The 13,021-nt window shown below is 44.2% G+C and overlaps 1 protein-coding gene across 6 annotated transcripts in view; it reads right to left on the bottom strand.

Annotated features, from left to right (window-relative positions):
• Positions 1-13,021, bottom strand: part of Ptx1 (pituitary homeobox homolog Ptx1) — a 34,348-nt gene that overhangs the window by 8,733 nt on the left and 12,594 nt on the right. For 2 of the 6 annotated variants that reach the window (XM_076910023.1, XM_076910024.1), the window contains exon 2: positions 6,718-6,971. In XM_076910023.1, coding sequence (XP_076766138.1) covers positions 6,718-6,971 — 254 coding nt within the window. Of the gene's footprint in view, positions 1-6,717; positions 6,972-9,966; positions 10,165-13,021 lie in introns of all 6 variants that reach the window. The other 4 variants (XM_076910025.1, XM_076910026.1, XM_076910021.1 and 1 more) reach the window with 3 other exon arrangements.

Genomic DNA, 13,021 nt, shown 5'->3' with positions numbered 1-13,021 from the left:
GATCGCTATCTTTTATGGAACAAGATAAGCGTGTACAATTGATTAAATATATTTGAGAAAACAGTCTCATTATCTATTAGTTAATGCTTTCTGTCAGGATGATTATTGCTTCGTGTTTATTTAGCTTTAACGGCGTCTCGAATTTGTCGTTGGAAAAATATTACTTCACGATTATCTTTAATGAGGGTGAGTTTTCATTTTGCGCACGCTAGTTGAAAATAATGTATACGCTTCCAGCTTTAAACCAATATAGTTTCTTGAAATATTGTTCTGATCGATTTATACAAAATTAATAAAAAAAAGAAAAATGTTTAATGTATCCGATAGCGTACAAATGATATAAACGATCATTACCATACAATGGTCGAATTAACAAAAGTACCACGAATGAACTTCTCGATTGATACGTTTTTAAGTATCTCGTTCTTTTCGCGTCCAACTGGACAATTCTAATCGTTATTATTGTTACTCGAGAAATTGTTGAACACGTTATAACTTAATACCTCCGTACAATAAATATTATAACGTGAATCTTATCAATTAATAGTACCAATATCATGATCATAATACCGTCCGCTGTATTAACCAGCCATGAACAGTGCTCGACGGAGGTAAAGTCCACATTAAGAAACCGTGCAAATTTAATTGCTTCTCTTTGGTGTATGTACACCCGGAGGTTGGTTTTAATATCGGGCGTTATCCAGCGGGGAAATAAATCCGGGAATTCGATACGTTACGTTCGGTGCTACAATTCACCGCGAAAGGTTAATATTCACGGTGATAATCCACGAACGGAGTATCGCAGATCACGCATGGCGGCCTTCGACGTTTTCCAACCCCGTCGTCCGCAACAGTATTAACTTTGCGCGCGATTTACAGCGTATACCCGGGGCTCACCATCGATTCGCCGCCGCTCGAAATCTCCGATAGAACCGTCATATCGTTTCATGAACGAATGCGCCCGCCGCGTAATCCGGAAGTCGCTCCTGCTGATCCCTTTACAAGCACCAGAACTTCCGACTACGCCGGAGGAGCCACGATGGATCGATGCAACAACATTATGTGAGAACGAGCACCAGAGATAATGTATGGACGTTGTAAATGGGAAACGCTTCGCGCAACCTTCTCGGTTTTAATACGTTCGGATGGCCGACGGGGCTTAGCCAGGGCCATTTATAAATGGCGTCGTCGACACGCTGTGTCGTCGTTTAGTCATATCTTGGAAACTTGCGGACGTCTTGGAAGAATTTTTTCAACGACAACATTTTTGACAGATTTGTAAAGATACTTTATATTTTGGAATATTTAAATATACGATATTATGTTATTTAAAAGTATATTAATCCATGACGAGATGGAAATAAACATCCGATTAAAGACACCTAGAACCGCCCACGTAACGTCGATACAATAAATAACAATAAAAGTGGCTACATATAATCTATGTGTACTGTAAATTTGATCTTCCGACTACTTTAAATATTGACCAGATTACACTCAGAAAATACACAAAATTAATCGCATTAAGTACCGAGGATTTAATCCCTCGCCATATGTACAAGACAGACATTGACGGAAGATTCTTTCGCCCGAGAGCGAGGCTGCGAAAGTCGAGCAGGCAAAATTGATATCCTCGTAGGAAGCGGTGGTAACCTTTACGATTAAGAGACAGACGGAGCGCGATCCCTGAATCAAACGAAAGGCTCCGCGAGCTCGACTCGGTTATCCCTAAATCCCGCGTATCGCCGTAACAGATATCCGCGCGCAGTTACAGGCTCAATCGTTGCCCCGTTAATCTCTGGATCTTCTGTAGCCGCGACGCCGGCTTCATAACAGCGTGGAAACGCGCGCAGGATCGGCGCGTTCGCCGCTGTTGAAATCCCGAAGACAGCTCCGGTTGAGCCTCCGCGCGGCGACGCGAACTTACGAGCGCGGCGAGCGGAGGCTGGACGCGACGCTCCGCTTCGGTTTAAACCCGTGGTCGAATATCGCGTGCGCGCGACAGACCCTCGTATCTCCGTTGCGCTGAAAGAGAGGCGAATACCCGGATGCAAATCGGCCTACGGAAGAGATATGCAACGGACGACCGCAATGCAGTGCGGGCGCAATACGTGCATTGGAATGCCAGCGGCCGTTGCAATGGCAAAGGTAATAATTGATATATAGCGATGGCATTGGCCGCTGACAGCCGCTAACCCGGCCGAATACGGATGACACTCGGTAATCCTCACTCTCATACCGGTTAGTGTCCACCTATATTCCGTGGCGTCCCATTTCCCATTCCCATGGCGTGTAAGCTCGGCCCTGCGACCCTCTCTCCCGGCGATCGAACCGTACGTTACACGTATGGGCGCCCTCCTCGTTCCTCCGGTTCGATCTCGCGCGCGTCGCTCCGTCTCTCCAAACGGGGCTTCCGGTGTAGCCAACACGAGCGAACCGACGCGTGTCCGTCGCGACAGAGCGAGGGTGGTAAAAGAAGAGAGCTGCTGGATGCGCGACGCACAGAGATGTTAGAGTAAAAGGGTTGGAACGGTGCGGGTAGAGGGAGAGAGGGAGAGAGAGAGATTGGTGTAGAGGCTGCAACATAGGGAGAGTCCCGTGCAACGACGCCGCCACGCGGTGTGCGGTGCAACCATACTAATCCGTCGATGGATTTATGGTCTTAATCACCGGCGGATTATCTGGGACAGCCGCGCTCTGCTGCCGCCGACCGAAACATACGCCTGCCTCTTTGCAGATAACTGTACCTATATAGCTTCCATCCTGTTTTCTCCTTTCTCTCTCTCTCTCTCTCTCTTTCATCCATAGAATTACTCTCATTCTTTTTTTCTCGACGATCCTTACTCCGCCAGTGGACCTAGTTTTTCTTCCCTTTCCGTAGAGCGTTCGAGTCTGCCCGTTCGCGTGGTGTCTGGATCTTTCATCCGCCTTCGAAGCAGACGCGTCGCTGCGAATGCAAAAGTCAGTCGCATCCGTCGGCGGAATAGAGTCGAGACGAGAGTTCTTGTTCGTCGGAGATTTCACGTGAATTGATAGAAACCAGGTAAAGCTGATCTACGCGACCGAGGATAGATGGGTCGTGCCGGAAAATGCTGTCTCGAATCGGTTAAACGATGCTTAGCGTGGAGCTAGGGTAAAAGACGTATCGATCAAGTGACGCGATCAAAGATTTTTCCAGCTATGAAATAATCGACATTCTCTTGGTTTGAACAAATTGAATTGTTTCACAAATTGTGATATTTGTTAGAGATTCTCAGGAGTTGCTGGTCATTGAAATAACGTGGAGTAAATCAAACTATGATTTTAACTATTCGTTAGAGATGACATGTAGTTGGTAGATTTAAAATGGCTGACATTACCGAGCCATTTACTTAAGTCTGACGAGTTTAATTGAATTGTTTTACGCGTACTACGTCAATATACTCGAAAACATTTGCGTCTTTGTAACAAGCCTGCTTCGACGCGTTCTTTCGACTTTCTACACCTTCTATGAGACTGCTCGAAGCTCGAAAACAAACTGAAAGTCTAACCAGTTAAGTCTGGCGAATAACTTGCACGGGGAAGCAATCCGAAATCCAATTTTAACTGCTGTAATAACAAACTGTAATATAACTAAAAGATCGCTCGCTTTGATTACATGCAAATTAGTTGAAAGAAACTTGTTAAACTTTAAGTCCATTTCCATAACGTTACATTTATCGCGATTTAATTTAACCCTTTCGGTGTTGATACAAGAAATTCTATTGTGCAATAAAAATGCGCACTGCTTCATGCATGAAAACAATTTTAAAGGACATCAAAATTTACACAAAAAATTCTCACACGATGATCTTTCGTGTAATACTGTTTTTATCTTTCGTCAAACGGTTAAATTTTCATTTCTACAATATTTTGTTTAGATCTTATTATTGATATCGATATTGGTGAAAGTCTTTAGCGCGACCAATCACGGAATAATATTGTTTCATTTGAATTTTTGATACATTCTCGAAAAATTTAGCGAGCTTTCAAGAGAATTGAACTGAAATTAACGAAGACTGACACTCTATCCGCAGACAGACCGTACACAACTCACAATGATAATACACGCACTTTATCGGCTAGACTGCGATATTTTAATTTCACCCTCGTACAGCTATATTCGATAGAATGCATCATTAATCCGATCGCTTCGACACATTTGCGAGACCCAGTGAAACAGCAGTCTCGACCTGTTCTTCCGTTCGTTCGAATATAATTGATGGACTTTTCTGAATCGCACGCTCGAAACTCGATCGCGGCCCGCCATTTAGGTATCGCTCGAAATATCAGCAAATCCGTGGACAAAATGGATAAACTTTCGCGCATTTATCTACAAGCATTAAACGCCGCGTCGGGAATAATTAAGCGTAATGCCGCAGCTAGAATTGACTAAATGCGCCGCGGAATCGACCCGCTGTAAATTTCACCGATCGGAAGTGCGTTTCGCGTCGAAATTTTTTACGAACAACGACTAACTATCGTTTCGATGAATAAATATGATAATTCTAGTAGCTGTTTGGTGATTGCTTCTAAATTGGATACTCGAGTACCGTGAAAGTAAAATATATAATAAGAGTACCAAGGCGGTATCGAATTACATCAAAAGTTGGCGTAGATATTACTTCAGTAATCCAGATTTAAGTATAATTGGAAGATTAAGTCGAAGAAATTTCAGCTCTACTTCCTGATGGAAATTTAGTTCCCAAGCGCCACATCTCTTATTCCTAACATGACCATTATCAGCCAAGAATCTATTATCTGAACAAAACAATTTTCGAAATTTCAAGCTGGCTAAGTCTTACACGACGATATTCAATTATCATCGACTGATAATAAAAGTGCATTTAATCGATTCAATGAAATAGGTCCTGTATCTGCCATCAATCGTATGTCTATAAGACAGTAAACTTAAACATTGAAATTAATACGAAACGCAACAGTGTTGTCGTTCGTATAATTATAAGCGACACTTCAGACGAAAACGAGAACGAAACGGAAGGGAGGGAGGTGCGCCGCGGGCGGAAACGTTAAAATTGGCAAATGCATCGGTGGTCCCGCGATAGTCGGGATCCACGGCATTTTGGTACATGGCGTATAGCAGCGTGGCGGAAATACCGTGCCATGCTCTGTGTGGTTCTGTAAATCCAGAAGGGCTTACCGGCGCAAATCTTCTCTTGTGAGCTGCGCAATCCCACGTGACCTCATACCTGCCCACTTCCATCCTTGTTTCGTTACCGACTCCCGATCCCCACGTTGCTCATCCGAGCCCTCATCCGCCGGTATGACCGCTCCTATAGGGCCCCGTTGAAACGCAGGAAACCGCGAGGATTGTCAAGTCGAGGGACCGTGTCATCGTCTGGTTCGAACTCGCGTCATCATTCTCCTCGACTTTGATCGTAACTCTTTGAGAATTTCTCGAGATTTTCATTTAATTCATCTTGGAACCGCTGTATATATAAGCGTCATTAAGTAATGTTTTTAATTATGAGAATTTTTGTGATCCAAATGTAATGGCTACTTTGCGAGTTATTGTTTGTAGAAATTTTATCGTTCATCTTGCATTGTTCCAAATGAATTTATTTCGTTGGTAAGTTCACCCCCTGTTTTCTGTTTAATTAACTTTAACCAGTTCGAACTCGCGTCGTATTTATTCACCGTCCATCATTCTCCTCGACTTTGATCTCAAATCTTTCAGAATTTCTCGAGATTTTCATTTAATTCATCTTGGAACCGCTGTATATATAAGCGTTGTTAAGTAATGTTTTTAATTTTGAGAATTCTCGTGATCCAAATGTAATGGTTACTTTGCGAGTAACGTTTGTAGAAATTTTATCGTTAGTCTTACATATTTATTTGTATTGTTCCAAATGAATTTATTTCGTTGGTAAGTTCAACCCCTGTTTTTTGTTTAATTAACTTTAAATGTAGTTTTATCGTTCCTGAGGTTACACTATTTTGTTAAGTCGTATGTGTTAATGTTTGCGCGTGAAACACATGGGACAGGTTGGAAAAATCGAGACCGTCTATTCCTCGAAACTGTCAGCCTCGGTGGGAAAGGAAATGCCATTTTCCGGGCAAAAGCCGCGTATGCAGGCGCGAGACCTCGAGGTATCGGCCAGAAAGGGTATGAATTGTTGCCTTTGTAATCGATACTTGAACGCATCAATGCGTCCATTGTAGGGTTCTGTTACTACCTTGATCAACCCGATTTTACGTCACTGCGATTCGTGCTAGCGCTCCTGCACGATCCTTTAGTTTAAAACCGCGTTTGGAAACTTTTGCGAGCTATCAGAGGAACATCTGCCGTCCAAAATTATTACGCGAGAAAGTTAATTAATTATACAAATAATGCGATTACTTTTCAACTCTTCCTTTCGTTTTTACGATTATGCGTTCTCACTTTTATCCCTTTGCAATTATCGTCCATATCGAAACATTCTACATCGTGTTTTTATCTTCCCGAAATTCTCTAAATTCTATTAATAATTCCCAAGCGTCGAAAAGCTGAGTTTCATAGTTATTTACAGCAACGAATCGAACATTAATTAATCACTGGCGCTGTTTAAAAATAACCGAGTCTACGATGAAATGTTTGAAAATTCCATAGCACGTGCACACAGATAATACATATATATCTTTCTCTGAACGCTATCTGAGCAAAGCGGTAGTAATTAAAAAAGTAGCATTATGACTCACCCTGACTCGAGGTTCTGGAAGCTTCGTGTACAGACCTATTTCTTCCCTGGTGGTCATGTCCGGGTACCGATTCCTCACGAACAAAGCCTCCAGCTCCTGAAGTTGGTGCGACGTGAAATGCGTCCTCTGCCGCCTTTGCCGTTTGTTCTTCTTCCCGTCCTTATCGTCCGCGTTGTTTACCCCAACCACGCCGTCGGAGGAGACCACCCCTCCACTGCTACCCAATTCGTGTTTCACCTCTGGCGTTGCAACATCTGAAACGTGTTAAGATATCACATTCTCTGGAAAACGGTGACGCCCGTACGACGAGAGATTTCGTCTACGCGATCTATGAGTCAGCTTCCACGCTTTGTGGAAACGAACGACGAAGTAACGAGGCTAAGTGGTCGCATAGACGGATTAATGTTTCGTTAATTGTACAGTGGAACGTTCGTCTTATCACACTAATTTTCGAATTTTTCTCTATTGGCTTGTCGCATAGAGTTTCACGAATTTAGTTAATCAAATATAAAAAAGTAGTACAGAGTATTATTATCTGTTTCTTTATTGTTAAATTATAATTGGAATTTATAAATGTAACTAGGAGGTGGTTCGAATAAATTCTGAGTAGAATGTTTTTTATAGGACTCTTATATAAGAAATTAAGCGCGTAATGGAGTTCATCAGGGTACGGTTAACTTAACTTCGTATATACGCGTTGGCTTCGTGGCTAATATTCGAAGACTGCATCAGGGCTCCGCGCCTTAGAGAATCAGATAAATATTACTTATATCTTATTCCAGTGGGCGATAAAAATTAGCCTGTAACGATAAAGAAATGTTATCGCTGATAAAATTCACCATGTTCATCCTTCTAACGGGCGACCTTCCGTCGTAGCCTTGATATTCGCGAACAATCCCCAATTAGACGTGAAAATAATCCCGCGTCTAATCGATAAAAGTGTAATCGAACGATGCGGATGGAACTCCCGTCCATAGAAATTTATGCATTTATGCATTTCGGTAACGCAAGGACGCTACCACGTCCAAGCTTATTATTTAAGTCGAGGACCATCTTTCAAAATTGTAATTGTGGCATAAGCATTGAAAACGTTCGTGGATCGGTGAAATCGTTCGATCGGTAATCTCTCGAGCGTGCACGCTGCGCCGCTCGGGAATAACACGAGCGTGTTTGTCATGATCGTGACAGTGACAGGTGAGGGTATTTCACCCCTGACTCCGCGGCAGCAAATCGCTAGCTTCCCTTACTCGTATTGACAGCCATGTGATCGATCGCCTCCTTTTTCAAAAAGCACCGCTATCACTGCGTCTGATGATGCCGCTAACTATCGTCCAGCTAAAGACGAGCCAGTCTATTTACAGAGGTAACGAACCGACATAAGGTCGCGCCGATACCGTGGCGCGTCGCACCCACGAAGATCGTTTCGACCCCTTTATCGCCGTGTTTCAATTTATTCAGCATCATCTTAATCTACCCGTCCATCGAACGTTGAACGCACGAAAATTTTACCATTCACATGGAGTCGGCCGTTTCAGCTATGTTGAAGAGAAAACGTGGACGCTTTTGGTTTTCTTCCATTCGCTAATATCTGATTTTAGGTCTTATCGATTTTTCAGTACATACGTGTGAATTTTATATAATATTTGGTAGCATACATTAAACAACACCCCATAATCGCTTTGCGTTAGCTAAATCGAGCAACCTTCAGCATTTCATGATAACTTTATGTCATTAAAAGTAATCTTAAATAGCAATAGCAGCTTTCGTCTATATCGAGATGAAGAAAATTCCAGAAGAAACGAGGACCCAATCAGAGATCGAATACGATGCGAAGATCGTAGCAGAGTCGAGATCCGACGAGATGCACTGGAAATCGTAACTCTGCCAACCCCGTGTCGATTCGAATTCTAAAAGCGAGCGAGCTCGTCAACCCTCGAAGAGACAACGCGCGGCTGAAGAGGCTGCGCGTATATCAGGAAGCCTTGGAATTGAAACACCTTCAGTGGTTCCCCGGCGGGGTGGTGAGGAACGTGGTGGACTCGCGTGAAGGAGCACGAGAGGCCTCGCCCTCGCCTTGGGATTACGAGTGAAGTGAGATCCGTCCCCGGGGTTTGTTGTTAACCAGGCCCGTAAGACTCCGGGAGATATTTCAATTTGCGGGGATTTGGGGCGGCCGCGAGAGTGCCGGCTAAGTGCCGAACAAACCTGCAAACAAACGACGCCAGCATTTTCCTCACCTTTCTCGCGCTGCACCCGGCCCACGACACTCTCTATTATCATTTGATTTTACAGTCCGTGAGACTGGACCGGGATCGCGGCTGCTGGAATCCCCTCCCCCCTCACGGCTATCCAATTTGATTGACGAGACCCAGCACCTTTGTTTCTTCCCTCGCGTTAATTGCGAACGTAAAATTTCATTGCGCTTGCCCGCTCGATAGGCTAACGAATTTCGATTGTTGTTGATGTAAGTTTGAAATTGGACGCGTAGAATCGTGTGGATTTGACGACTCTTTACTCTTACCGAGTAAATCGGTTTTAGAGTAAGAAATCCTAATTTCTATAGTACCTAACTGAGTTTGTGAAATTCACAAGTGAGTGAATTTGATTTTTTGATCTGAGTGTGTGATACGTGTATGTCCTTGGTAGAATAGTTGAAAATATGTGCGAGTCAGCGTAGGAAACGTGGAATAAAATTGTTAAAGGAAACCAAATAGACGAAGTATCACTTTAGGTGATTTGAAAGGAATCTACAGATTCTAATCTGCAAACATCCATAAAACGTAATTATATTCATAATCTCTTGGTGTGTAAAACGCATTCTCTAATTCAACTGATCAAGCACTCTAAACCTGCATCGTCCTAGGCAATACCAATTCCTGAATCGTCGTGTGTTTTTCCAACAGATACCATCGCTGGAAAAACCGCATGCAACGCGTCACATTTGTCCCTGCAAACATCTTCTTATCTACCTACACGTATTGTCTAAGAAAAAAGAAGGGAGAAAAAACAAAACCATGGGTACACACCATTAGTACTATTCAAACATCTACACGATTTTACTATTTGCTCCGAGCGTCGAGTGGTAAACAGATTGATTCGTATGGCTACCGCACGATCAAGAAGCGCATCGTGGATCGGCGTGAACGTCGCAAATGAAAGGGTGGTGGCACGGACTCGTTTGAAACGGTGGTTCGCAGCGCGGGGGTCAGGGTGCGATAGGAAAGTTGCTCGTAAAGCGGCGAGGCGTACCTTTTCGGATATCTGGCCTGTGTGTCGTGTTCGTGCGGGACCTGGGCTGTGCGGTAGAAAATCCACCGGAGGGTGTCGTGGGTGTCGCGCCCGGTGTACTGGGGTTGCTGCCACCGGGTGTGTGAGCTCCGTGACCCGTCAAATCGAGCCTCGCCAAATCCCCGGTCACCTCGTCCCGGAAGTCGCCCTGTGCCCATACTGCAAAACGCATCACACCCTCTTGCAACGTCGTCTAAGCTCACCGTGGTTTCCGTTAATTGCTAACTTAACTCGTTACTAAACGGGGCTCTCGCGGCGGCGTTACTTTTCATCGACTACCAACGGGGTGGCGAAGGCTATCTTCTCGACCAGGAAGACGATGTTACTTAATCGAGAGTGCTTTAATACTCTTTGAGTAGACGAACGGTTTCTGTGCTTGATCAATTTCAATTTGAACATTTCCGCGCATTTTCGTAGTTAACAAATACAAGTGTCGTCTGTAATTGATAGCTTGTAAATCCATCACCAGAGGGTGCACATAAAACGCAACGGGAGTCTGTTTTAAAAACGAAGAGAGTGAAGTATCCGTACACGTGATAACTTTCGAGGGCGTAATGTTATGGGACAAGCATGGAAACAACCCGCTAAATCTTCCCCCATCGAGCAACAACAAGTAACCTCGTAATTCGCGGAAGAATAGTCGATTTTATCCTGTAACGCTCGCGATAACTCGCGTCGAACTACGACCCTCTGTTTTCGCAGAAGAACCGTGAAAAAGCGTATTTCGCAGCCCAAGAACCGCGACGAGCAGCACTATATCATCGCGCAATTAACAACCGCGTTCTTTTTCCTTCGCGTTACGTATCCCCATCGGTGATGCGCGAACGAACAAAAAAAGTGGGGAAAGGAAGAAACAGCAATGAGAGTGTACGAAGGGGAAGAGGGGGAAAAAAGGAGGTTTCTTCAGCTTCGAACGGTCGAGAATAGGGCTGGCAAGTGTGAGATGTTAGCGGTATAGCCAGCTAACGGAGAAGTTAATCGGTTGGGCCGTTTAGTTATATTTGGTTTCCACGGGGGCGGCAAAGGAGCAGGGAGGCGGTTCACAATTAGTCGGCGCGTAACTCGGGCTGATTTATTGGCCAAGCTGCCAGCCACGAACCACGAAGACGCGCATGTCACTCTTCCAGGACGCTGTCGACCGTGTTACGAGCTAACGTGTATGTTGGCCGTTTTTAGTGCTCGTTTTGAGGCCAGTACCACGCGGACCAATAAGGATACTATTCACCAACTGTTGAAACGTAAAAATAGCAGGGATTGTTGGTGTTCGAGTCGACTTCTCTTTTTAAATTCGGAAAATATGGTTCAATTTTGTTTTCTCTCGAGAGAATTTTTCAAAAAAATTTATCAGTGTAAACTTACATTTTTACTGCAATCGTCGTCCGGTTCGAACCGAATTTAGTTGAGATTATGTTCGTTTACTCTTGTAAAAGAAGCGGTGCGAAACGTTGAACCGGCGATTCTTCGAAAGAAATGCTTGTAACCGCGCGATATTTAAAATCGTGCATCGCGAAATAAAATCGACTGTGTATAACGCCGCACTGACGTTCGCGGGTGGATAAATCGAGGGAACTCCCGATTAAAAGAGGAAACAGCCGAAATTCCCGGGGCGCCAGAACTTTCTTCGCCACCCACGTCTCGCGTGGGCGCGCTCGAACCTCGCAGCCACCCTCTCGAACTAAGATATTGCTTGTTTACAACGCGGCGACCGACTGAATCGTTGTCGCAGAATAAATATGCTCGATAAGTCACTGTGGGATACGATAAATCGTCCACTATGGCTTATCGAATAATCCTCGAACATCGCTAACTGCAATTACCAATCGTGTAATTCGTCTAATTACCCTCGCAATTACTTTCGTGATATTAAATTGATAATAATTAATATCCATCGCGATTGCTTTAGAAATATTAAATCACATCCGCCATCGTTCTCCACTCTAAGTTAATCGACGCAACGATTAATAATAATGCTCGTTTTTGGTCCCTTTTATTTCCACGTTGCGGTGTAATTCCGTCGATTTCGCAGATAAAATTGGCCCTTGAATAAACGGCGGAGAATATTTTCTTAATCTACGACTCCGCAAACAGATCGGTTACCTATTTGATCGGCTAACCGTGGAACACGTGTAAAGAGGTACGAATGGCCGTACATAGAGAGGATAAGCTTCAACCCTGGCCAGGGTGAGTAGCTTTGTTTGCCAAGGCCAGTCCCCGAGGAAAAGCGGTCGCGCCGCAGTGATGTCGCGTTATCGGTTATGCCTCCTCCGCAAACAGCATCTGAGTGCTGGAAACCTGGACGCCGTGCTACTTATCACGAGCCGCGCAACAGAAGAATGCGAACGATGTAATACGTTCCACGTACACGGTCAACGAGCGAAGGGGTGCGCGGTGGTAACTTGTTACGAGTTTCAAGCCGATTTGCGTGATGGTTCGAACCTATTCACTGGCAGGAAAATTCAGAGCGTTTTGCTCTGGCTGCCAAGATTTTGTTTCAAGTTTACTCTTACTCTGTGACGAATCGCGATCAATCTCATAGTTGGCAGTGAATGGGCCAATTAAATTTCATCACCTTTGTATATCATATTTAGCAAGTCAAACCACCTCTATGCATATTTGAAAACCATTCTTCGTATATAATAATATATAAAGGAAAAGTAAGCGAAATAGTTTCTCCGTAAAGAAGAAATCCGTTGCAGAATCAGGCTATGTCCGATCGAACGTTATTGCACCTAACGAGGCGCCTATTTTTGGGAACAAAGAATGCCACGGTTCTAAAAATTCCGTACTTTACGAAATTTCGGAACAACACACCGTTCGGACACGTCGGGTGGTATAAAATACACGGGGGATGTTGAAATGAAAGGACGCGTTTAACGTGGATTCTTTCGATTCAAGATTCCAGTTCTTAAAATAATAAACGGGCGAGCATCAGCGGGGTTTTCTGCCGCGTTCACCCTGCACCGCCACTGTCCGCCGTGCTCGTAGCACGATCGTAAATATCCGAATGATCCTGTGC

The sequence above is a fragment of the Xylocopa sonorina genome, chromosome 2 (assembly GCF_050948175.1).
Source record: "Xylocopa sonorina isolate GNS202 chromosome 2, iyXylSono1_principal, whole genome shotgun sequence".
NCBI lineage: Eukaryota > Metazoa > Arthropoda > Insecta > Hymenoptera > Apidae > Xylocopa > Xylocopa sonorina.
This window is presented reverse-complemented; position numbering and strand designations above follow the sequence as displayed.